The 25,416-nt window shown below is 45.9% G+C and overlaps 1 protein-coding gene across 4 annotated transcripts in view; it reads left to right on the top strand.

The window, feature by feature from the left end:
- CLIC5 (chloride intracellular channel 5) overlaps positions 1-25,416 on the top strand; it is a 120,594-nt gene that overhangs the window by 64,219 nt on the left and 30,959 nt on the right. For all 4 annotated transcript variants that reach the window (XR_012157899.1, XM_073335788.1, XM_073335786.1 and 1 more), the window contains 3 exons: positions 20,365-20,474; positions 20,810-20,935; positions 22,332-22,438. Coding sequence is in view for 3 of the 4 variants with exons in the window: in XM_073335788.1 (XP_073191889.1) it covers positions 20,365-20,474; positions 20,810-20,935; positions 22,332-22,438 (343 nt within the window). In the remaining variant the exon portion in view is untranslated. The remainder of the gene's footprint in view (positions 1-20,364; positions 20,475-20,809; positions 20,936-22,331; positions 22,439-25,416) is intronic.

Below are 25,416 nucleotides of genomic sequence, written 5' to 3'. Positions count from 1 at the left end.
GAGAGCAGAGAGCTTGGCACACAGGAAGAGGGAGGCTGTTCCAGGGCTATGGCTGTGGGAAAAGATTCAGAGCCACAAGTGTGTGATGTAAACAAAAGGAGCAGTAGGATAAGCTAAATGAGCAAATCATAAAATACAAAAAAATTGCAGCAGGTTTGGAGAAGAGCCACGAGAATGATTAAAGGATTAGAGAACATGCCGTATAGTGACAGACTCAAGAGCTTAATCTATTTACCCTAACAAAGAGAAGGTTAAGGGGTTACTTGATTATAGTCTATAAGTACCTACGTGGGGAATATTTGATAATGGGCTCTTCAGTCTAACAGAGAAAGATGTAACACGATCCAATGGCTGGAAGTTGAAACTTGACAAATTCAGACTAGAAATAAGGCATACATTTTTAACAGTGAGAGCAATTAACCACTGGAACAACTTACCAAGGGTCGTGGTGGATTCTCCATCACTGACAATTTAAAAATCAAGATTAACTTCTCCAGCTGACTGTCAGTTTTAAATAGTTTTCTAATAGCTTTCACAAACCTTTCAGAGTGCTTTTCCATATCTGTGCCCCCTGCCATGATTTAGTTGGGGATTGGTCCTGCTCTGAGCAGGGTGTTGGACTAGATGACCTCCAGAGGTCCCTTCCAACCCTGATATTCTGTGATTCTGGGGTTAGATTTTTTTCTAAAAGATCTCTAGGAATTTCAGGGGGGGGGGGAGATCTATGGTCTGTGTTATACTAGAGGCCAGACTAGATGATCACAATTGTCCCTTCTGGCCTTGGGATCTATGAAGATGGATGTAGGAGGAAACGGGAGCTGAGAAACAGAGGAGCGGCAAAACTATGGAATGACTTGAGGAAGAGGAGCTTGAATTTGATCTAGATGGTCACCAAAAAACTGCAAAGGGGCTTGAGAGCAGTAGGAGAGAGATGATTTTGACAGCAGCCGTTTGGGGAGTGGAGGACTGTCGAGTGAGAAGGAGATTGCTGCAGCAGTTGCATTGAGAAAGGACCAAAGCACGCACCACTGTTTTGTTTGAGGGTTTTCTGCACTATTTAGTTTCTAGTACCCACACCATTCACTCTGGCATCTGACTCCTGGATGGAGAGGAAAGATTAGACGTAAATTGTAAACTCCTGGGGGCAGAGACAGTCTTTTTGTTCTGTATCTGTACATCTTCTAGCCCAATGTGGACCTAGGTATTACGGTAATACAAATAATAATTAATAAGAAGGGATTCTAGAGAGATGACATGGAAAGAATCAGCAGGATTTGGTACTGGATGTGGGTGGAGCATGGTAAAACAGAAAGTGGAGTTGACTGTGACACTGAGGGTACAACCCTAAGTGACAAAGAGGTGAGGGAACATAGCAGCAGAGATAAAGCAGAGACGGTATGTGGATCTTCTCTCTCCACCTAACTGAATTTCAATAGTTGGTGGGACAGCTTGGAGGAGATGTCCAAAGAAAGAGTCAGTGATGTGACAGCTAAAGGAGGGAAGAAGATGGAGTTGGAGAGGTAGATTTGGGTGCCACCAGCAAAGAGCTGGTAGATGAAGCTATGTGAATAGACTAGGTCACCCAGGTGTAGAGGGAGGAGAGGAGAGGACTAAGGGTAGAGTTCTGAGATACAGCAGTTCTAGAGGGTAGGAAAGGGGAGAAAGAGGAGCCACCACAAAAGATTCTCAAGGAGCAATTAATGAGGTAAGAGATGAATGAGGGAAGCAGAGAGTTGAGGGAGGGTGAGGGAGAGAGAGAGAGAGAGAACGTCAGTGATTTGAGAAGGAGGGAGTTGCTAACTGTCTACAATGGCAGACATACTGAGAAGCATAGACTGGAGAAGAGGCCTTTGTTTATGACCATGGTGAGATCATTAAGTGATCTTAATGGATAGCAGTAATAGGGGTCCAGGAGAGAGATAAAGATTAAAAAAAAAAAAGGGTGGAGGCAACAGGAGTAGACAGCATGCTCAAGGAGCTTGCAGGCAAAAGTGGGAGGAAAGAGATATGGAGGCCATTGGATAGCTTGCTGCGGGCATAACTAAGACTATATTTGAAGGGTGTAAACATTAAGGAAGAAGAATTATTCAAGGTGGTACAAAGTACATAACTGGAGTAATGGGATAAAATGAAAAGGGAGAAAAAATAGGCCGAGCATCAAGGCAACATTCCTGTGAGTGAGTTCTGATGAGACTGTGAAGAAGTTTCTGCAGGGAAGTTTTGGAAGCTGCATTGGGGCATTTAAAAATGGACTGGACAATATATTAGGAAAAGTCCTTTCGGGAACAACCCTTAACTGCCAGGGAGGATATACTAGAAGTCTGATCCAAAGACCACTGACTGATCTTTTCCATCTAACGCTTATGATTTTATGAAACCATAAAATACTTAGTAATTGTTTATAAAAGTTTCATCTTTTTGGTGCACACACAGATCCCACTTTTCTCAGACTTATTCTTTATTCCAAGTTACTCATTGACCAATTTCTGTCACTAACTCGGTGTCTGTGACTTCTCCTCTATCAGTTTCTTGTGAACATTTGTTACTGAAAAATCAAGTTGCCTTGGACACAAATCACATGGTATGTTTCTGTTCACTTATTGGATGAGCTTAACTCTTAGAGTCTGGTATTCAGATACTGGTATTTACAGATTCATAATTTTCTTTCTTAATTGGTGTAATATCCAGCCAGGGTATGATTCAGCCCCATGTAGACGGCCATTGGAAACCACTATGCTCTACTTAAGTCCCACATACTTTGTGTTGGTGCATGGGTGAATTTTAGCCTGCATCTGTATAAATGGACAGATGAACAAAATAGTGCATATCTGCCTAGTAGAAAGCACTAAAGATGCCACATACATCCTCATGAATGCTAAACACTGTTATATTTTCTCTGTGTATAGCAAGAGAACAGCCAATTTGTTTGTTAGATTTGTATTCACTTTGCTAGGAGAATTGGTCCAGATACTCCCATACAGAAACATTAATCCTAAAGTAAATCATTTGCCTACTGAGTGTCTTGACATGTGCTACAGACAGTGATACCAAGAAGCAAACCCTGAACCAAATTCTGGATCTGAAACTGAGGAGTGCTGAGCATCTGTAACTCAAACTGATTTCAATTAGAGTTATACATGTTCAGCACCTCTCAGGAGTAAGCTCTCTGCACTCACTTACACCTTGTGCAACACTATTGTCTTCAGTGGGGCTGAATGGGGTAGAAAGGTTTAATCCTGCAAAGCGCTGAGCATCTCTTAGGAGTTGCTGTGTTCCCTCGTAATCCCAGTGGAATCAATAGGCATTGCAGATGGCCAGCACTTCTCTTGTGGTGCTCAGCAACCTGTCGGATCAACTGTTGAACGAGGGTAGAATATGGCCTGAGGCCAACTGATTAGGTAGGAAATGCTCTCATATTATCATAAAGAAAACTCCTTTAGTCCATATATTACAATACCTGCAGGTTTGCCTGGCTTTTAATAGTGCAAATAAAGTAATGGAATTTCAATAAATAATTCAGCCACAGCTCCAGTTTCAGGTTCAGTGTTAACTTTCAGCACCTGGCTGCTGTTATTATTTGTTAGTCTGATACTCTGCTTTGAGGCATGGAAATTTGGCTGCAATTCATCAGCATTTGCAGAATATACAGCATGATGAGATCTCTGTCCCAGGCTCAGAGATTTTTAAGACATTTGAATTCCAGATGTGCACAGATTTACTTCTTACAAGGAACCTACATGCAGAAGTCCAGCACTATGCAGTGGGGACAAAAGCTCTTTGCATCATTACTGTGAACCTACTCGTGTATCTGCACCTCATCTCCCCTGGAAACAATAATCATTTTACTATAATTTGTATTACCAGTGCCGCTTTATCTGCTGACAGTGATCTGTCTCTAATCCTCATTTTCTACTGCTTTTTAATAAAAAATATTAAATCCATTTGGCTCTCAGCCTATAGGAATTTCTACAATAGAAACTATAGGTATGTCTACACTGCCATAAAACACCCGTGGCTGGCCTGGGTCAGCTGACTTGGGCTGGCAGAGCTCACGCTAAGGAGCTATAAAATTGCAGTTTGAACATTTGGGCTCGGCCTGGAGCCTGGTATCTCAGACCCCATAGAACCCGAATGCCCACAAGGTAATTTTATAGCCCTTTAGCCTGACCCCTGCAAACTCAAGTCAGCTGACCCAGGCCAGCCACAGGTGTTTTATGGCAGTGTAGCCATACCCTATGGTGCTCTATAAATACCCAAGACAGACTGCCTGACTGAAGGCTACAAGGCCTTCAAATCTTTTTCTCAGAGTTAGAGTCCTTTCATGGACATTTGATGGGCAGAAACTAGACAGATTTGTTTAAAAAAATTGAATCCAGCCCTTGCCTAGAACTGAATACTGATTCTGCTCCCACTGAAGTTGATGGAAGATTTGTCAATTGACTCCATGGGGAGCAGCAGCAGGCCCGGTGTGCCATTATTGTAGTCAATCAATGGGAGCTGTGCACAAAGTTCAAGGAAAGAATACAGGCCTGTGAGTGTAGCCTCCAAAAATCTGAAAACTTCATTAAATGTGTGCAGAGAATGAGCAGCAATTTAATGTTACTATATGCCAAGGCAGGGCGGGATGGTAGTGCTCTGAGTAAACAACTCATGATTTTATGCAAAGTACTTACAGCTTCCAATGCAAAAAAAAAAAAAATCTTAGTCACAATACAGCACAGCCATAGTGAAATATGATGCTTGAGTCAAAGTGCTGACCTTTATGACACTGGTTGTGATTAGTTTGTGTCTATTTCCTAGTGTGACGGCCCTCACTCAGGGTTGGTTGGTAGGGAAGCGCCGCCTAGAGGTCAGGGCATATGCTTGTGACCTGCAGGGGGGTTGTTGGTAGGGGAGCCCAGGCCCTCGCACTTCACCGGGCTCTGACGCAGGGCCCTTTGAGTGCAACAGCCCAGGATGCTTAAGGCTGCCCTCCCTAGACCACTTCCTTACCACCTCCCCGAGATTGTCCCTAAGTCACCATCTGAGGTAAGGCAGCGTGAGAATTGTCTGCTCATCCCAAGGCACCTCCTGGCGGCTGTGTGTAGCGAGGTCATTCTCCTTTCTTCTCAGGGAGTAATTGCCTCCTTTGTCTGTATGGCCCAGCTTCCCAGGGCCAGCTCAGTCCAACACTTTCCCCCTGCTGGGGTAGTCCAAACAAAAAATAAAGGGGGATCAATCCTGTCCAGAGTTTGTGTGAGGGGGAGAGGGGAATGCTTCTTTCTCAGGCTGTCCCTGCAGAAGGTCCTCCCTAGCCTCAGGGAGGGACCTTTGGGCAGCTGTTTAGGGGGAGATTCTGCCTTCCATCAGCTCCTATCTCCTGCAGCTGCAGGTCTGCTCTCTTCTCTGGGCTGCCCCCAAAAGGCAAAGCAGCAGCTCATTTAACACTTCCTCCAGTTGGCTCATTTGCTACAGGTGTGATGAGGCAAGGTTGGCTGGGCCCAGAATATTTCTTTAACCCCTTATTGCTCAGTGTGGGGTTTGTATATCCCATCACACTTGGGTATCACCATAATCCTGCCAGCCACAACCAGCTGTCCTCCCAGATCCCAGCAGCTGACCTTCCTTCCACCCAGTCAACCCCACACCCAAGAGCACAACTGTAAAAAGAGTCACCTCCCTCACTGGGCTGGGGTCTCTCATGACACCCAGTTCCCACCCTTCAGGGGCCTGCTTACTTCACCTCTGTGTGGGGGGAAAAGCAAAAGTTCAGGTCAGCACAAACCAAGCCCCTCCTGGAGTCAATAAGAAGGCAAAAAAGGTCTGAGGCATCACCTTATCACAGAGTGCCCACGTAGCCGCTTTGCTGGAGTCCTTATGGTTGGCTAACCAAGTCAGCCATTCCCTATTGGACTTACCCCTGTGGTTTGCTGGACTCCTCTTTGCTGGGCAGTTTCTGGCATGAGGGTTCCTCCCACTATTCTAGTCACACCCTTCACTGACTTCCCACCTTTGTGTGCTACAGCTTCCTCTTTTTGAAGGTCTCCCCCTACCATACCTGGCTGGCAGAGCTACCTTAGCATACAGAGCCTCCCCAGCCCTTTCTCTGTCAATACGGGGTTCATACACCCTGTCACAACAACTAATAAGAGAGAAAGAAAGAAAATTATATTTTACCAGTGGTGGTAAACCTACCAGTACATTAGTTAACTTGAGTGAAATCCTGGCACCGCTGAAGTCAATAGGAGTTTTGCCACTGGCTACAATGGAGCCAGGTATTCACCACTACAGTACAAATTTGTACCACTAGAGGGGCTTTTATTACCACTCTATGTCCAGGATAACTATAATGACGATCTTTCTAAAACATATGTTCTAGTTCAGCCACAATTTGTTGGCTTCATGCAGGAATTGCTGAGTGAAATCTATGGTCAGTGTTACACAAGAGGTCAGAAAATAATATTATAATTGTCCCTTCTGGCCTTAAAAGCTATGTGTGAAATCCAAGCCCCACTGAAGTCAATGGCAAAATTCCCATTGACATCATTGGGCTAGGTTTTCACCCTATGAATCTGTGAAGGAGCAGAGAGAAGTGAGGGGCTATATCAGCATAATCCTAGCACTGAGAGCAAGGAGGATGGCTATATTGTGGTTACATTCAGGTAGCATTGATATTTATTTACCCAGGAACCTGCAGTGACTAGTGCATCTTCCTGTGTGGAGTCTAGCAGATACTGGGTTAGCACAGTTACTCTAGAGTGCCAGGAGTTGAGTTTTAATTTATCATTATGTATTTATTTAAATGATTCCATAAATATTTATGGCACTTTACAAACAATCAGAAATTACAGACAACTTTTCCTGGAGCAGCTCACAAACTAAGTAAGGCATAGGACAACGAGATGTGATAGCGGTGAAGTGTAAGGACAGGTTGAAGAATGTACAGGATAAGATTAGCTGCGTAAATTCCTTTGTAAATGTACAAATATTGTTTGCTGGGGTCATGGAATCTGTTCTCTTTCCACTTTTAAAACAGTTACAGGAGTGGGGTCAGTGGTGGGAAGCCAGATGAAAGAAGTGGCTTTTAAGGAAGTATCTGAAGAAGGACAGGGAAGATTGGGAGCAAAAAGAGTCAGGAAGTTGTTCCAGGTATAGAAGGCACCGTAGGAGAAAGCAGAGAGGCAGTGTGGTCTCATGGATACGTCAAAGAATCATAGAAGATGAGGGTTGGAAGAGACCTCAGGAGGTCATCTAGTCCAACTCCCGGCTCAAAGCAGGACCAACCCCAGCTAAATCATCCCAGCCAGGGCTTTGTCAAGCCAGGCTTTAAAAAACTCTAAGGACGGAGATTCCACCACCTCCCTAGGTAACCCATCCCAGTGCTTCACCACCCTCCTAGTGAAATAGTGTTTCCTAATATCCAACCTAGACCTCCCCCACTGCAACTTAAGACCATTGCTCCTTGTTCTGTCATCTGCCACCACTGAGAATAGCCTAGCTCCATCCTCGTTGGAAACCCCCTTCAGGTAGTTGAAGGCTGCTATCAAATCCCACCCCCCTCACTCTTCTCTTCTGCAGACTAAATAAACCCAGTTCCCTCAGCCTCTCCTCTTATGTCATGTGCCCCAACCTCCTAATAATTTTTGTTGCCCTCCACTGGACTCTCTCCAATTTGTCCACATGCTTTCTGTAGTGGAGGGACAAAAACTGGATGCAATACTTCAGATGTGGCTTCATTAGTGCCAAATAGAGGGGAATAATCACTTCCCTCAATCTGCTGGCAACGCTCCTACTAATGCAGCCCAGTATGCCGTTAGCCTTCTTGGCAACAAGGGCACACTGTTGACTCATATCCAGCTTCTCATCCACTGTAACTATGAGGTCCTTTTCTGCAGAACTGCTGCCTAACCATTCAGTCCCCAACCTGTAGCGGTGCATGGGATTCTTCCGTCCTAAGTGCAGAACTCTGCACTTGTCCTTGTTGAACCTCATCAGATTTAATTTGGCCCAATCTTCCAATTTGTCTAGGTCACTCTGGACCCTATCCCTACCCTCCAGTGTATCTACCTCTCCCCGCAGCTTAGTGTCATCCCTGAATTTGCTGAGGCTGCAATCCATCCCATTATCCAGATCATTAATGAAGATGTTGAACAAAACTGGCCCCAGGACCGACCCCTGGGGCACTCATCTTGATACCGGCTGCCAACTAGACATTGAGCCATTGATCACTACCCATTGAGCCTGATGATTTAGCCAGCTTTCTATTCACCTTATAGTCCATTCATCCAATCCATACTTTTTTAACTTGCTGGAAAGAATACTGTGGGAGACCATATCTAAAGCTTTGCTAAATTCAAGATATATCATGTCCACCGCTTTCCCCATATTCACAGAGCCAGTTTTCTCATCATAGAAGGAAATCAGGTTGGTCAGGCATGATTTGCCCTTGGTGAATCCATGTTGACTATTCCTGATCACCTTCCTGTCCTCCAGGTGCTTCAAAATGGATTCCTTGAGGACCTGCTCCATGATTTTTCCAGGGTTTGAGGTGAGGCTGACTGGTCTGTAGTTCCCTGGATTCTCCTTCTTCCCTTTTTCCAAGATGGGCACTATATTTGCCTTTTTCCAATTGTCTGGGACCTCCCCCGGTCGCCATGAGTTTTCAAAGATAATGGCCAATGGCTCTGCAATCACATCAGCCAACTCTCTCAGCACCCTCGGATGCATTAGATCCGCTCCATGGGTTTGTGGATGTCCAGCTTTTCTAAATAGTCCTTAACCTGTATGGGCTCCTCCCAGCCCATGGATGGGCAGCCATGCAACCAGAAGCAGACAGAGACAGAGACAGAGCCAGGCAGTTGCAGCAACAGTACAGAGCAGAACAGGGACTGCTGCTTCTGCAATATGGGAAACAGTACATTACATGAGAGGTGATGGGGACTGGGCAGTGGATAGGAAATGGATCCCAAGGTGCCAGAGCCAAAAAGGGGCCAGGCCAAGCTCTCTGATCATTGCCTGTCCTCTATAAGTTGGGGCCCACCCAAATTTCCATTCCTAGCTATTCCATTGATCAGAAGGCCTGTGTCCTATTTCTGGCACGGCCAATGACCTTCCAGTCTGTTTTAGAATGTGTATATAAACCAATTAATAATGTTGACTGTTATCAAGATAAAGAAGGAGAGATTGATCAGAACAATATATTGACTCAAGACATGGTTCTCTTTTTATTTGGGTTTGCAGACCACTTGAGGTTCTCTTCTTTTTTTAAATAGTAGATGATCAATATAAGTGGGGATTGGAATGATACGTCCCGAATCCTGGCTGCAAAGAACACATCACAGTCTCTGAATTAGGGATAGGACAAACAGTAATTTTTGCTATTAGACTAAATACCAAATATTCTGTTCCTAGTTAACCCCTTTTACATCAGAAGTGGTTGACATCTTCATTACATTGCACTGACTCTGCCACGTAAACTATTTCCCCTTGTTTATTTCCCCCCCTACTGTTCTTGTCAACTGCTGGAAATGGCCCACCTTGTTTATCACTGCACAAGGTTTCCCCCACCCCCACTCTTCTGCTGGTAATAGCTCACCTTTCCTGATCACTCTTGTTACAGTCTGTATGGTAACACCCATTGTTTCATGTTCTCTGTGTATATAAAGTCTCCCCACTGTATTTCCCACTGCATGCATCCGATGAAGTGAGCTGTAGCTCACGAAAGCTTATGCTCAAATAAATTTGTTAGTCTCTAAGGTTTCGGAGTAACAGCCATGTTAGTCTGTATTCACAAAAAGAAAAGGAGTACTTGTGGCACCTTAGAGACTAACCAGTTTATTTGAGCATAAGCTTTCGTAAGGTGCCACAAGTACGCCTTTTCTTTTTAGGTTCTTCACGTAAGCAACCTTAGCAGTATAATAGGGACAAAGCAGCATGGCTTCTAGAGCTTTTTTAATATACCAGAATTCTCTGAGAATCAGCAAAATAGTGGATAAAGGAGAACTGGTAGATCTAAGCCAACATTTTCAAAATTTGCTAATGGTTTTAAGTGCTTCAGTTTTGGGGTACCCAATTTGATATCTCGTAAAGGGGCCTGATTTTCAGGAAGTGTTAAGCACCCACCCTCTGAGAACTGGGCCTCTTTAAGGTGTCTCAGTTTGGGCAACCAGCCATGGAGGCACCCCAAACCACTAGTCACTTTTGAAAATCTTGGTCGCATTTTTTTTGATTTTCAAAAAGCCTTTGAGAACATTCTTCATGAGAGGCTTCTATGGCAATGAAACCCGCTGCTTTGAGGTGAGAGGTTAAATTATTGTAATGAATGAGAAACTTGTTAAGAGACAAAAAGCAAACAGTAGAAATAAATTCATCAAGGCGAAAGGTTAATAGCTTAATTGGCCACTATTATAGGTAGAGCTAAAAGTACTAATAGGTTTACCTGGAATGGCTGTGCCTGCATTCCTTTCTTACCATGCTGGACTCACAAAAGTAATAATAATACTTTACACTTTTATCTGAGGATCTGAAATCACTTCACAAATGGTAATTAATAAAGGCTGGCAAAATTCCTGGGAGCTGGATATTATTACCCTCTTTTTACAAACAAGGACCCTCAGGCACAGAGACTGAATGACTTGCTTAAAGTCACATAGGAAGCCATTTATCCCTGGTTCTTGATCCTGTGTCCAATCATACAGCCATCCTACTTTCCCCAAAGCTATGTTATAATGAGAGACTGTGCCTTTGCAAATTGTGAACTCAACCTTTGAAGGCATCTCCTTACATATGGTGAAAAATTCCCAGAGCAGGTTCAGCTTCCAGTGGCTTATCTCCTTCCCTCACATATTCTGAATGGGCGTCTCCCACAAAATGCATGTTCACTGGCTGTCTCCAACATGCCACTTAATTAACACTTTGATTATTAATTATGAGATTCAATGGTAACTCCTCAGGGAAGGATCAAGCCATCTGACTGTTCAGACTAGCATTCAGTTGAACAGCAAGGGTTAGAAAATGGCACTATTTGTGTATGAATAAGATCTGAAGAGAATAGTTCCTCACTATAAATACCTGAGGGATCTCCCAAATGCAGTTCTGCCCCTGTTAAGATCCTAAGGGCCACAGGTGTGCAGCGCCCTTACACACACACACAAAATTCTAAATGCTGCAGGAATGCAAATCAGCCAAGTGGCTAATAATGCTGACCAAGTTTGGTTTAAATGAATATAAAATATGTAGGGTTTTGGGACCAAATATGAACACCACTGTTGGCTGGCTTTTGTGGAGCTGGCTGAAGAACCTCAGCTCTTCCTTTTTGTTACTCTCCCTCCAGTTTCTCTAGCAAATATTCCATTCCTATTTGGCACATCCACCAATGGTGCCATTTCCAAGTATATGTATTTTTTCAGGATTGTTAGAGGAAATTCCAAGCAACAAGAGCTGAAGTCTTGGAAGGAGTCCAACAAAGTTTAAACGTTAAATTGAGAATGTATTGCTATTATAGGCTCCTGTTCAGGAAAGTACTTGAATACATGCTTAACTCCTATTGAAGTTAATGGGACTTAAGTACATGCATGAAGACAAGCATATAGTTACCCTGTATTTCAGCTCATAGTTAAATGCTTTCAAGAACCGGGGTTACAGTCAACGAGAAAGTCCTGTCTTACACAATGCCTATGATACCCGATTAAGTTCTTAATGGAGACCTAACAGTACCACACTATGAATATCCCCTTCTTAGCTTGTCTCTCCATTGATGGCACTCCAAACAGCACACTGGCTTTAATATTTGGACAAGAACATCTTACAGAAAAAACACTAGAAGCTCTTCACTACAGGAATGCATTGGCATGCTTGAGCTCATCTTGTAAATATTTAATATGGCACAATAAATAGGACATTTCCTGGCTTGGTCTACATTTCAGATAGGGTTTTTACTTCCCCCTGGGGTTCTAAGAGTAACTAGAGTAAGTGTCAAAAGGCAGACTCCTTCCCAATTATAAAACAGAGAGGGCGTAATGCTGTGTAGCATGAAATTAGATTTTGATAGTAAGAACGATAAAACTGAATCTCTCGTTAATCCTCACCAGGAAATATGTAGATCAATTAGTGTTCCTGTTTCTGCTAACTTGTTAAAATCCCTTTGAAAAAGAAAATTATATGAGCATCATCAAAAACATCTGCATACAAGCCACAGTGTCTAAAGGGACCTGAAAAAAACTTCATACCATTATGCAGAATGATCCCAGTACAGTGAAAAATTAAAACACAAGGAGATAAGATGGCTCTGAATACATCCTGATCCTCCAGAAATCCAGCACTTTCCAATATTCTGCTACAATACTTAAACTGGATGCTTAGTCATTTTTATTACCATAATTAATGACAGTATTGCTTTGCCTTTCAAGTTGTTGCTTTCTGGGAATAATTGGAAGTGAAGCTGCATGGTTTTTTTAAGGTTAATTAAAATAATGTTCATTTCCCTCTGTGAGATGGTATATCAGAGTGGGCACACCAGCTGGACTATTTCAGGAATGAGTGAGAGAGCCTATTACATTTACTAGATATAATAGCTTGCACTTAGAGAGAGTCTGTTGATCACAGTTATTAACTACATTGGACAGCGGTTGGGGTCTCTAGGTACTGACTGATACTATTAATAAATAGAATCATAGAATCATAGAATCATAGAATATCAGGGTTGGAAGGGACCCCAGAAGGTCATCTAGTCCAACCCCCTGCTCAAAGCAGGACCCATTCCCAGTTAAATCATCCCAGCCAGGGCTTTGTCAAGCCTGACCTTAAAAACCTCTAAGGAAGGAGATTCTACCACCTCCCTAGGTAACGCATTCCAGTGTTTCACCACCCTCTTAGTGAAAAAGTTTTTCCTAATATCCAATCTAAACCTCCCCCACTGCAACTTGAGACCATTACTCCTCGTTCTGTCATCTGCTACCATTGAGAACAGTCTAGAGCCATCCTCTTTGGAACCCCCTTTCAGGTAGTTGAAAGCAGCTATCAAATCCCCCCTCATTCTTCTCTTCTGCAGGCTAAACAATCCCAGCTCCCTCAGCCTCTCCTCATAACTCATGTGTTCCAGTCCCCTAATCATTTTTGTTGCCCTTCGCTGGACTCTCTCCAATTTATCCACATCCTTCTTGAAGTGTGGGGCCCAAAACTGGACACAGTACTCCAGATGAGGCCTCACCAATGTCGAATAGAGGGGAACGATCACGTCCCTCGATCTGCTCGCTATGCCCCTACTTATACATCCCAAAATGCCATTGGCCTTCTTGGCAACAAGGGCACACTGCTGACTCATATCCAGCTTCTCGTCCACTGTCACCCCTAGGTCCTTTTCTGCAGAACTGCTGCCTAGCCATTCGGTCCCTAGTCTGTAGCTGTGCATTGGGTTCTTCCGTCCTAAGTGCAGGACCCTGCACTTATCCTTATTGAACCTCATCAGATTCCTTTTGGCCCAATCTTCCAATTGGTCTAGGTCCTTCTGTATCCTATCCCTCCCCTCCAGCGTATCTACCACTCCTCCCAGTTTAGTATCATCCGCAAATTTGCTGAGAGTGCAATCCACACCATCCTCCAGATCATTTATGAAGATATTGAATAAAACTGGCCCCAGGACCGACCCTTGGGGCACTCCACTTGATACCGGCTGCCAACTAGACATGGAGCCATTGATCACTACCCGTTGAGCCCGACAATTTAGCCAGCTTTCTACCCACCTTATAGTGCATTCATCCAGCCCATACTTCCTTAACTTGCTGACAAGAATACTATGGGAGACCGTGTCAAAAGCTTTGCTAAAGTCAAGAAACAATACATCCACTGCTTTCCCTTCATCCACAGAACCAGTAATCTCATCATAAAAGGCTATTAGATTAGTCAGGCATGACCTTCCCTTGGTGAATCCATGCTGGCTGTTCCTGATCACTTTCCTCTCATGCAAGTGCTTCAGGATTGATTCTTTGAGGACCTGCTCCATGATTTTTCCAGGGACTGAGGTGAGGCTGACTGGCCTGTAGTTCCCAGGATCTTCCTTCTTCCCTTTTTTAAAGATTGGCACTACATTAGCCTTTTTCCAGTCATCCGGGACTTCCCCGGTTCGCCACGAGTTTTCAAAGATAATGGCCAGTGGCTCTGCAATCACAGCCGCCAATTCCTTCAGCACTCTCGGATGCAACTCGTCCGGCCCCATGGACTTGTGCACGTCCAGCTTTTCTAAATAGTCCCTAACCGCCTCTATCTCCACAGAGGGCTGGCCATCTCTTCCGCATTTTGTGATGCCCAGCGCAGCAGTCTGGGAGCTGACCTTGTTAGTGAAAACAGAGGCAAAAAAAGCATTGAGTACATTAGCTTTTTCCACATCCTCTGTCACTAGGTTGCCTCCCTCATTCAGTAAGGGGCCCACACTTTCCTTGGCTTTCTTCTTGTTGCCAACATACCTGAAGAAACCCTTCTTGTTACTCTTGACATCTCTGGCTAGCTGCAGCTCCAGGTGCGATTTGGCCCTCCTGATAACATTCCTACATGCCCGAGCAATATTTTTATACTCTTCCCTGGTCATATGTCCAACCTTCCACTTCTTGTAAGCTTCTTTTTTATGTTTAAGATCCGCTAGGATTTCACCATTAAGCCAAGTTGGTCGCCTGCCATATTTACTATTCTTTCGACTCATCGGGATGGTTTGTCCCTGTAACCTCAACAGGGATTCCTTGAAATACAGCCAGCTCTCCTGGACTCCTTTCCCCTTCAAGTTAGTCCCCCAGGGGATCCTGGCCATCCGTTCCCTGAGGGAGTCGAAGTCTGCTTTCCTGAAGTCCAGGGTCCGTATCCTGCTGCTTACCTTTGTTCCCTGCGTCAGGATCCTGAACTCAACCAACTCATGGTCACTGCCTCCCAGATTCCCATCCACTTTTGCTTCCCCCACTAATTCTACCCGGTTTGTGAGCAGCAGGTCAAGAAAAGCACCCCCCCTAGTTGGCTCCTCTAGCACTTGCGCCAGGAAATTGTCCCCTATGCTTTCCAAAAACTTCCTGGATTGTCTATGCACCGCTGTATTGCTCTCCCAGCAGATATCAGGAAAATTAAAGTCACCCATGAGAATCAGGGCATGCGATCTAGTAGCTTCCGTGAGCTGCCGGAAGAAAGTCTCATCCACCTCATCCCCCTGGTCCGGTGGTCTATAGCAGACTCCCACCACTACATCACTCTTGTTGCACACACTTCTAAACTTAATCCAGAGACACTCAGGTTTTTCTGCAGTTTCGTACCGGAGCTCTGAGCAGTCATACTGCTCCCTTACATACAGTGCTACTCCCCCACCTTTTCTGCCCTGCCTGTCCTTCCTGAACAGTTTATAACCATCCATGACAGTACTCCAGTCATATGAGTTATCCCACCAAGTCTCTGTTATTCCGATCACGTCATAGTTCCTTGACATCACCAGGACCTCCAGTTCTCCCTGCTTGTTTCCAAGGCTTTGTGCATTTGTATATAAGCACTTGAGATAACCTGTTGATCGCCCCTCATTGCCAGTATGAGGCAGGAGCCCTCCCCTCACAAACAAATACTTGAATCAGGCTCAAAGTTACTGACACCTGTTTTTAAACCCACCTGATTTTGTTCTTCAGTGAATTACCAACCCCCCTGCTCTCCTCTACCCTGCATTGTAGAATTAATAAAATAAAAGTAGCTGAACTATGTACGGAGGAGTCTCCTATATGTAATAGGACAGAACATCCCATTCATTCTTCCCCCGACCCACTTAGAGGCAAGCAGCTGGTGAGATGGTGGAGTTGTCCTAATATGTTTATACTGAGTTCCAGGGGAGGACCCTCTTGTAATTGGACTTTTAGTATTTAAGAATCTGGAGGGTAATCAGAAAAATAACAGACACCTTTTACTAGCAGTTAAATTCCTCTGAGTTTAATTGACACCACATGAGCAAACTGGGATGTTTCAAAGATGGAGGGAGACAGTTCTAGAGAAATCCCACTCCCCACAAACTCTATAGTATTATCAAGTTATAAGCAGTAAGAGTCTGATCCTGCAAACCTTAAAGTACTCATTAATCACATGAGTAAGGATCACTCATATGCATTAAGATATGCAAGGTCAGGCCCTTATTCACTAGAACATATAGGCATTGGCTGATCAGTGTTTCTGAGGGCAAGAAGTGATTTCTGAGCAGTCATGAGAGCTTTGTTACCCTTCCATAGATATATCCCTTACACTCCAGATACTTTAAGAAATATAAATTTCCAGAAAATTTTAGCTTAGCTCCTGAACCACCAACATACAATCCCCAAATACAACCCCAGTCACCATCAGGAAAAAAGTGTGAGCATTAAATCTGGTGAGGAAACATCTATCGTCAAGTTTCTGTCTTATGAATGAATGTCTGATCCACTTCACTATGCAATAGAGACCACGTATGCAGTTGCTTTTCTATGGCAAATTCAATTTGAATAGCAGCAAGAACAAATCTAATTTCTTCAATTTGCCAGTTATTAGCCTCTCTCTTCCTTGTCCACTGCGTTGGCTTTTTATTTGAACTAAAATGGTATTTATTCTCTATGTTGTCCTAGACAAATATATAATGGGCTTTTATTTAATTGATATGTAGATGCTATCATGCAAACTTACTCAATCTGAGCAAGCCTCGAAGCTCCCTTCTCTTCCTGGCATATTAATAGACTTCACAAATGATCCAAGAATGTCCGGCTTGCCCTCTGAAGTTATTACCTATGTAAGGTTTTTATCTTGTTCTGACTGTTGCATATTAAAATACTGGCTGCTATTATTAGTAATGAGGGAAGACTCACTGAACTAACAGAACCTTGCCTATATTTTCTGCAAAGAGAGAATTTCGTTATGTGCACCAGTACAAAGGTGATGTGTGGCAGGCCTGGGCCGGGCTGAGGAAGGGGCTCCTCTACCCCGGCTGCAGGAAATCCGGGGCAGGTCCATGCTGGGGCTGGCGGGGTGGGGCGCCTCTCCCCGCTGCAGCCCTGAGCCCCTGTGCAGGGCTTACTAGGCAGCTGTGTGGACACGTAGCTTAGAGGGAACTTAGGTGGGTTCTACTGTCCACTTTGCCACTGACAGGCTGTGTGACCTGTGGTGACATTTCACAACCACTTCGCACAAAGGGCTGGGCAACAGTGAATCAGACACAATGGAATTAATAAACCAGTGTAAACGAGACATATGTAAGGCCCATTGTCTACACTGATCTCTCCTTGGACTCAGTGGCCATTATATTGTTCTCCAAATGTTTATCCATATAATAGGCTGGCTGTAGCTTCAGTGGAATTGCCATGATATTCAGGAGAGGAGAATTTGGCTTCAGGCCAGCATATCCACTTATAGCACTACCCTCATTTCAGGAAAAGTAAGAAGTTAACAGGCACTGGCGCTGGTTTAATGGGTGTAATTTCACAATAATTACTTGGGTCCAACAACGTGGAAGTGCCCAGTTTTCCATGGTAACTCAGTGTCTGATCTTACCATGCAATTTGCAGAACAGAAATAACTATGTTATGTTGCAGAGCTGTGCAAAACTGGGCTACTCCACTTCCCAGGGATTTGTGCAAATGTATTTCCTTCAGCTTTACCCCAGGTTCTGCTATTTCCGTGTCAAAATCAAATGCATGATGAATCCATGGTTTCAAGTAGAGAGACACTCAAACCAAACCTTCAGATTTGAATGTCTTCAAACTCAGAGTGTTTTAATCTGAACCTAGATCCAAATTAGAGTTTTTCAAATGGCCCCTATCTTCCTAAAAGACTGGAAAAATCAATTGGAATTTAGCAGATTGAGTCAATCTAATGTCTCTGCAAACACAGGCTCACCTTAAAATGAGCCCTGGTCACCTGAAAGGTTCATGACCTTTAGCAGCAAATCTTTCAACAAAACAGCCCAAGTTTGGAAAAACCAGCCAAGTTCTATCTGGTTTCTGGTTGTATTGCAAATGTAAGGGGACCATTGTCCCCTTACTAAAACTCAGTGTGGGTTTTTTTGGTTCGCTAGCTCTGAGTACCAAAAGGAAGGGGAAGGATCGATGGGAAATCAGGACCCTGAGACTGACAGTCCCTGGAAACAATAGGGAGAGGCCAGTCCTCCAAGTCAGACTGATTGACAGGGCAGGCAGCCTAATGAGGGAGTTGGGACTCAGAGGCCAGGGGGATCCCATCCTCCATGTGATTGAGCTGGAATTGCCCGGAACAGGGTGGGGCTGAGCTAAGGAGAGAGCAGGGGCCCAAGCTGAGCTGGGGAGTAGAGTCTACCAGCCAGAAAACTAGAGAAGCAGCCCAGGAAGCAGGCCAGTGCTGGAGCAGAGCCACAGAAGCAGTCCAGAGAGCAGACCTGTGCTGGGAGCAGAGCTATAGCAACTAGAGCCAGAGGATCAGAAAAGCAGCCCAGGGGGCTGGAGGCAGAGCAGCATCAGTGCTGAGGCGGAGCTGGAGCTGGGGCAGTCTAGAGCCGGGTGCGGTGAGCAGCCAGCTGGATAGAGTGCGGGGAGACACCCCAGCCAAGATGCCTTGCAGGCCAGACTTGGGGGGGGGCAGGGATTGTAATCCTGATGGGGGTGGGGGCTGACGCTGGGAAGAAGGGTCCTGCCACATAGAGCCTGAAGGCATGTGGCCACTGTCAGAGCATAGAGCAAGTGTCTTGCCCGCAGCATCCCTGCAGCACAGCCAGGGCCTGAGAAGGAGGCCTGGGATGTGTGAGGAGCAGACTCTGAACTTCCCTTATATTCCAGAGTCTGCTGGTTGTGATGTCCCAGTGCCACAGAGCGGAGTTATGTGTTTTCCTTTTAAACTTTCCCATTTTTTCCTTATCTTTTTAAAAATTGATTGCTGTTTAATAAATTGTATTTGCTTTGAACTGTATGTAATGATCAGTGGGTCAGGGAAGCTTCCAGTGCAGAGAGAGCACCCCAGAGTGGGGACACTCTAGCCCCTGCCCTAAGTGACCACAACAAGATTGGGGATCGAACCCTCCAGGAATCCTGGGCCTGGCCTTGTTGGGGCCATGAGGACTCTGCCACACAGGAGAGTGGAAGGGGAGCCCTCGAGGGCAGGGAGGCCTCTGGGTAAAGGGAGTGGGAGCGAGGACTCAGATCCTTTCACTAGCCCACTTCACCAGGTAGTGTATAAGCCAGGAAAGTTCCCACAATAGCGGGACTATTTCCCCGCCTACACAAACCTTTTGCAGAGCTGTAGTAATTAGAAGTGATTCCTGCTCTAGAACACACTAATGCTGCCTCTCAGCTTCAGTACCAAGGAGACAAAACTTGCAAACTTATGACAGTAATGCAATATTTTTTCAAAAGAAAAGAACACGTATTTGCTAAATTATTTAATCACCCATATCCCAGACATACTCTGTATGCATAAATCATAGTTATTCAACCCATATGAGTAAACAAGGGAAGGTTGGTTGCTTCACCAGAATCATAAGAATCTTTTAAACACTATGATACCACAAATTAAAATTAAGTTTATCAAAACCATTATCATCCTGAAAGCTTTGGCCACCCTGGTAATTATTATGCAAGGATGTTGACCTTGGATACAGTTTTTGCTCAGCTTAGCCAGTGTTATTTATATCTTTACATGGCTAAAGACCATAAATTTCTGAAGGAAAAAACAGGCCATTTCCTCAATGCTAAGACTAGCAGTTTTTTATTGTCTTGCAGCTGTTTGTAAGAAACTCAATAGCTACTAGGGATGGGCACAGACTGGAACTCTGGTGAAGACATCTCCCTTGAACTCTGCAAAAGTTCAGATTTTGGTCTGGATCCAAATGTCTTAGTTTGAGCCCTATTTCTTCTATTGATGTAAACTAGAACTCCAGATCCAAATATCCCTGGATGTTGGAAATGCTTGGATTCTGATTTGGAGGTCTTCTCCTGGATCCTTTTTTAGTAGGGACTGTGGGGCAGAGCCTCCGTTAGTGTGAAAGTGTCATAGGTCCATCGAAGTCCCGTGACAATGACAATCTACATCAGCTGAAGACCTGCCCCTGAGTTTTCTAACAGCTCTGTTACACAGCCTATTTTATGTGGAAAGGGAAAATTAAGAGTCTATACAATGTTCCAGAAACTAGCTAAACAATGGCTAGGGACCCACTTTCCCTAGCCAGACCTTGTGTCATGATAGGGGCTAGGATATTCACTCAAACTACTGGCCAAAGCTAAGCCTGGAGTAATTCCATTACTCTGTTGGTGATAACCTACAGTGCTGTTGCCTAGTATCGTTTATTTTCAGTCTGGTAATTTTTATGTCGATATCCAGTTTTCCCTCTCATGGGATGTGAGCAGAGTCCATAGTGCATACTCATTATTTTCCCTTTCTTTTCCCTAGGCTGGTATTGATGGAGAGAGTATTGGGAACTGTCCTTTTTCACAGCGTCTCTTCATGATCCTCTGGCTCAAAGGGGTTGTATTTAATGTCACCACAGTTGACCTGAAAAGGTAACAAGTTATTGGTTAATTTATTTGAAAACCATCACAATAGCCCATAGTTTGCTCTTTATTCGAAAGACACTCCCCCTCCCATTGGCTTCAGTGGGCTTTGCATCAGGCACATAGTGCCAAAGACACACGACAGAGCAGTTGAGATTCAGTTTCTTGATTATTTGTAGAAAAAAATTATTTTGTGTATTAAATAGGACTCTTTCAAAATACTGTGAATACTGAATGAAATAAGGGGGTACAAGTGACTGGTTTCCTGAGTGCCATGAACATCAGTGGGGCTCTATGATAATAAATGTCTGGTGATAACATGAATTTTCCTTGTCTCTCTGCAGAAAGCCAGCTGATCTACACAATTTGGCCCCTGGAACCCACCCGCCATTCTTGACTTTTAATGGAGAGGTCAAGACAGATATCAACAAAATCGAAGAGTTCCTGGAGGAGATGCTTGCACCTCCAAAGTAACAAATTGTGCTTTACTGTCAGAGTTTATTAGGAATGGAGCTTATAAGAAGCTCCCAGTCCTGCAACTGGAATAGTCTTTACCCATAGAACAGTCCAGCTGACTTCACTGGTTCTGCTTGCATGTGTAAAGACTGCTTGCATGATTAATACTTGCAGGATGTTTTCTCCTAACACACAGCACAACACTCTGTTCAAAACCTTGGTGAGACCGAAACTGGAATAGTGTGTCCGTTTGTGGTGTCCACATTTTAAAAAGGATATTGAAAAATTGGACTGGATGTAGAGAAGAGCACCACAAATTATTTGAAGGCTGGAGAAAATGCCTTATAGTGAGAGACTAAGGGAATTCAATATGTTTAGTTTAGCAAAAAAGAAGATTGAGAGGTGACTTGTCTACAATGTCTAAATAGCTTCATAGCAAGAAAATACCAGGTACTAAAAGGATTTATAATCTAGGGGTGAAAGGCATGGCAAGAAATGAAAGCCAGACAAATTCAAGATAGAAATAAAGCACAAATATTTAACAGAGAGGGTGATTAATCATTGGAACACACTACCAAGAGTAGTGGTAGATTCCCCATCTCTTGATATCTTCAGATCAAGACTGGATGCCTTTCTGGGAGATCTGCTTTAGCCAAACCCAAATTATTGGTCTCAAAACAGGAGTAACTGGGTGAAATTATTTGGCTTGTGCTATACAAGAGGTTGTATTAATGAACTAATGGTCCCTTCTGACCTCAAGTTCTATGAATCTGAAAAATGTCTAGCTGCATAAAAGGATGTTTTCACCTTCTATTGACTCATCAGCTGTTGGCCAGTGCTGGATGCAGGAGATCAGATATGCATCCTTATGTTAACTTCAGTGGGCTTTGGATCAAGCCCTTAATCTGCTCTGGTCTTTCAAATCAATATGCTCCTTTGTAACAGATGTCTCTTTAAAAAAACCACACACAATCAAAACTCCACATTCGTCCCCCTTTGTTATACTAATACTCCTTGCTGTTACATTCTAGGCTATATTTTCAGCACCGGGAATTAAGCACAGGTCTGCCATTGATAATAGAGGGAGTTTGCTGCCAAACTCCCCCACACCCTGCTAGAAATCTATGCCTCTTTCTGATTTAAGGCCACTGTACCTTGGCTGCTGTTCACATTAAGCGCTTGTCATAAAACCATCACCATGTAACTCTCCAAATGCCTGGCTTCCCAGGACAGCAGTATTATTAAAAGGGGTTTGCCAAGCTGTCCTGCTGAGATAAATGACAGCCATAATTACAGTTCCGGGAATAGGGATATTTTCCCCCCCTCTTTCTCTAAACAGCATTTGTGATTATCAGTATATTGTTGGTAACAATAGAACATTATTTTCCAGACTGCTCCTCTCCTTTTCAGGTACCCCAAGCTGGCTGCTACACATCATGAATCAAACACTGCGGGGATAGATATCTTCTCCAAATTCTCTGCATACATAAAAAACACCAAGCAGCAGGACAACACTGGTGAGTAGGGTGCACTACCAAGTCTTTGCAAGGAGGTTTCACACTTAAAAAAATGAAGCACATTGTCATTCATATATTTCATGTCATTGGCATATTCTAAGATGTGCCCAAATAGCGTAAGGTATCATTGCCAATCAGTTTGGGCCAGTGAATGTAAAGGAGTTACTCCAAATTTGCACAAGCCTAATCAAGATCAGGAGCTGCTTCCAAGGGTCTCAGGATTGTGTTTAGTTGGCACAGCTGGTTTGCTGTCGTAGCCTTCACAATAGTGACATCTTATTGAAAAATTAATTAGGAGAAGGGAGTGATCTGATTTGGCTTCTTAGCCTGTGTTATTGCAGTGGAGAAGCCCCAGACCTCCTCTTTAAAGCATTCACACAGAAGTGTCAAAAATAAACAAACACCCCTTAGTACCTCTATGACACGCACCGCTTGAGCTAAAGCTATGACCTCAGCTCAGTGCAGCTACAGTTCTCCTCCATTCTCCTCTCCCGCCAGAGAGCCAGATCCTCAGCTGGTGTCAATTGGTCTATACCAGTGGTCCCCAAACTTCTCAGGATCACGCCCCCCCTTACCAGGGCCGGGAGTGGGGTTGTGGCTTCAGGGGAAATGTGGACAGGGGTAGGGGGACCGAGGCTGGGGCTCCAGCTGGGAGTGGCGGCAGGGCTGGGAGTGGAGACCCACCCGGGGCCAGCAGCTGGGGCCCCATGTGCAGGGCCAGGAGTGGAGCCCCAGGTGTGGGGCCAGCAGCCAGGCCCGGGGCTGGGGCCAGGAGCAGAACTGGGTAGCACTCCCTCCCCGCCTCCCATGCGGGCTGGCCCAGACCTCAGCCCCCTGAACTTTCCTCCGTGACCCCTAAGGGGGCGTGCCCCACACTTTGGGGACCTCTGATCTAATTTACACCTGCTGAAGATCTGGCAGAGTATTTTCAATCACTCTTCAGGTTGCACCTTACCTGAGAATGTAAAGTCTGCTGGGCAGATTCTGTGTTTTCTATTTGTCTGTTAAGTACCATGCACGTGTGTTGCTTATCAGATGGGAAGGTTAATCTTGTGGTTAGATTCGAGAGATGTATGTTCGGGTCCCAGCTCAGCCACAGATTCCCTGTGTGACTTTGTAGTTAGGGTACATTGTGATGGGACACACCCCACAAGCCTAAGGAGTGTCCATGCTCACAAGCAGTGCCAATTAAGTGCACCTGCAAACCATGCTCTACCTGGAGAAGGGGAACTTGAAACGGTGAAGCTGGTCAGAGAGTGGAGAGGCAGGAAAAGAAGTTTGCCCAAGAAGAGAGGCTGCTAGAGAGCCCAGAAGCCGTGGAAGCCCAGCCCAGCCCAAGGCAGTGGCTAGCCTTCACTCCCGTCCCCGTTTAGGACCACTATCTCCCTGAACAGCACAAAAGCAGCTGGACTAGAGGCTGAGGATTGAGGCACAGATTTCAGTGGGCATTAGGTGACTAAATACCTTTGAGAAGCCAGGCCAGAGCCCTTAAGTTCACGGCACATCCCTGATGAGTCATGTTTTACTTTCTATCACTTCAGTCCTGTCTTAGGTAAAAATGAAATCAGGGAGGTATGCCCTCCTCTGCCTTCCCCGGACAGTCAGCTTAGTTGTGAAACCTCTCTTTGTCACACACATACCTCTGCCCCACCCTCTTCCTGTAAGCACAAGGTCCACCAGTAAAACCCCAGGTCCATAGGTGGCAGGTATAATAGGCCAGGAGAACCTGAGCCCCCCCAGTGCAGCCTGTGTCGACCTGCCGTAGGATACCTGGGCCATGGTGGCCCCGCTTGCACTCCATCTCTTCCCGTCCCTGCTCTGCCCCTTCCCTGAGGCCCCCACCATCAGCCACTGCCTGGCTGAGTCCCTCCTCTCCACCACTCCTGCCCCTTCCATGCAAGGCCCCCGCTGCCCCACGCCCCTCCTCTATCCCCCTCCCCCACAAGGTGCCCTCCTGCCCACCATATCCCTCCTCTCCTCCCCCTCCTCTCCTGCAAGGTCCCCCCGCCTGCCATATCCGTCCTCTCCTCCCTGCAAGGTCCCCCCGCCCGCCGTATCCCTCCTCTCCTCCCCCTCCTCTCCTGCAAGGTCCCCCCGCCTGCCGTATCCGTCCTCTCCTCCCCGCAAGGTCCCCCCGCCCGCCGTATCCGTCCTCTCCTCCCCGCAAGGTCCCCCCGCCCGCCGTATCCCTTCTCTCCTCCCCCCTCCTCTCCAGCAAGGTCCCCCTGCCTGCCGCATCCCTGCGGGCAGTGGAGGCCTCGCACGGGAAAGGGGTGGAGCAGAGAGGGATGTAGGGAGTGACAGGTGGCGGGGGCCGCATGGGAGAGTCAGGGAAGAGAGGAGGGATGCAGGGAGTGGCAGGCAGCAGGGACCTTGCAGGGGAGGCAGGGAGGAGAGGAGGGACGCAGGGAGTGGCAGGCAGGAGGGGCTTGGTGGGGGGGGGGTTGGAGGAGAGGAGGGATGTGGGGAGCCGCAGGTGGTGGGGACTTGGCGGGGGAGGGGTTGGAGGAGAGGAGGGACACAGGGAGCGGCAGGCAGCTGGCACCTCGTGGGGGAGGGGGTGGAGGAGAGGACGGACGTGGAGAACGGCAGGCGATGGGGACTTGGCGGGGGAGGAGATGGAGGAGAGGAGGGACGTGGGGAGCGGCAGGCGGCGGGGGCTTGGTGGGGGAGGGGGTGGAGGAGAGGACGGACGTGGGGAGCGGCAGGCGGCGGGGGCTTGGTGGGGGAGGGGGTGGAGGAGAGGACGGACGTGGGGAGCGGCAGGAGGCGGGGGCTTGGTGGGGGAGGGGGTTGGAGGAGAGGAGGGACGTGGGGAGCGGCAGGCGGCGGGGGCTTGGTGGGGGAGGGGGTTGGAGGAGAGGAGGGACACGGGGAGCGGCAGGAGGCGGGGGCTTGGTGGGGGAGGGGGTTGGAGGAGAGGAGGGACACGGGGAGCGGCAGGAGGCGGGGGCTTGGTGGGGGAGGGGGTGGAGGAG

Source organism: Lepidochelys kempii, chromosome 3, assembly GCF_965140265.1.
Source record: "Lepidochelys kempii isolate rLepKem1 chromosome 3, rLepKem1.hap2, whole genome shotgun sequence".
NCBI lineage: Eukaryota > Metazoa > Chordata > Testudines > Cheloniidae > Lepidochelys > Lepidochelys kempii.
Note: the sequence above shows the minus strand (reverse complement) of the source record. Positions and strands in the feature narration are given on the sequence as shown.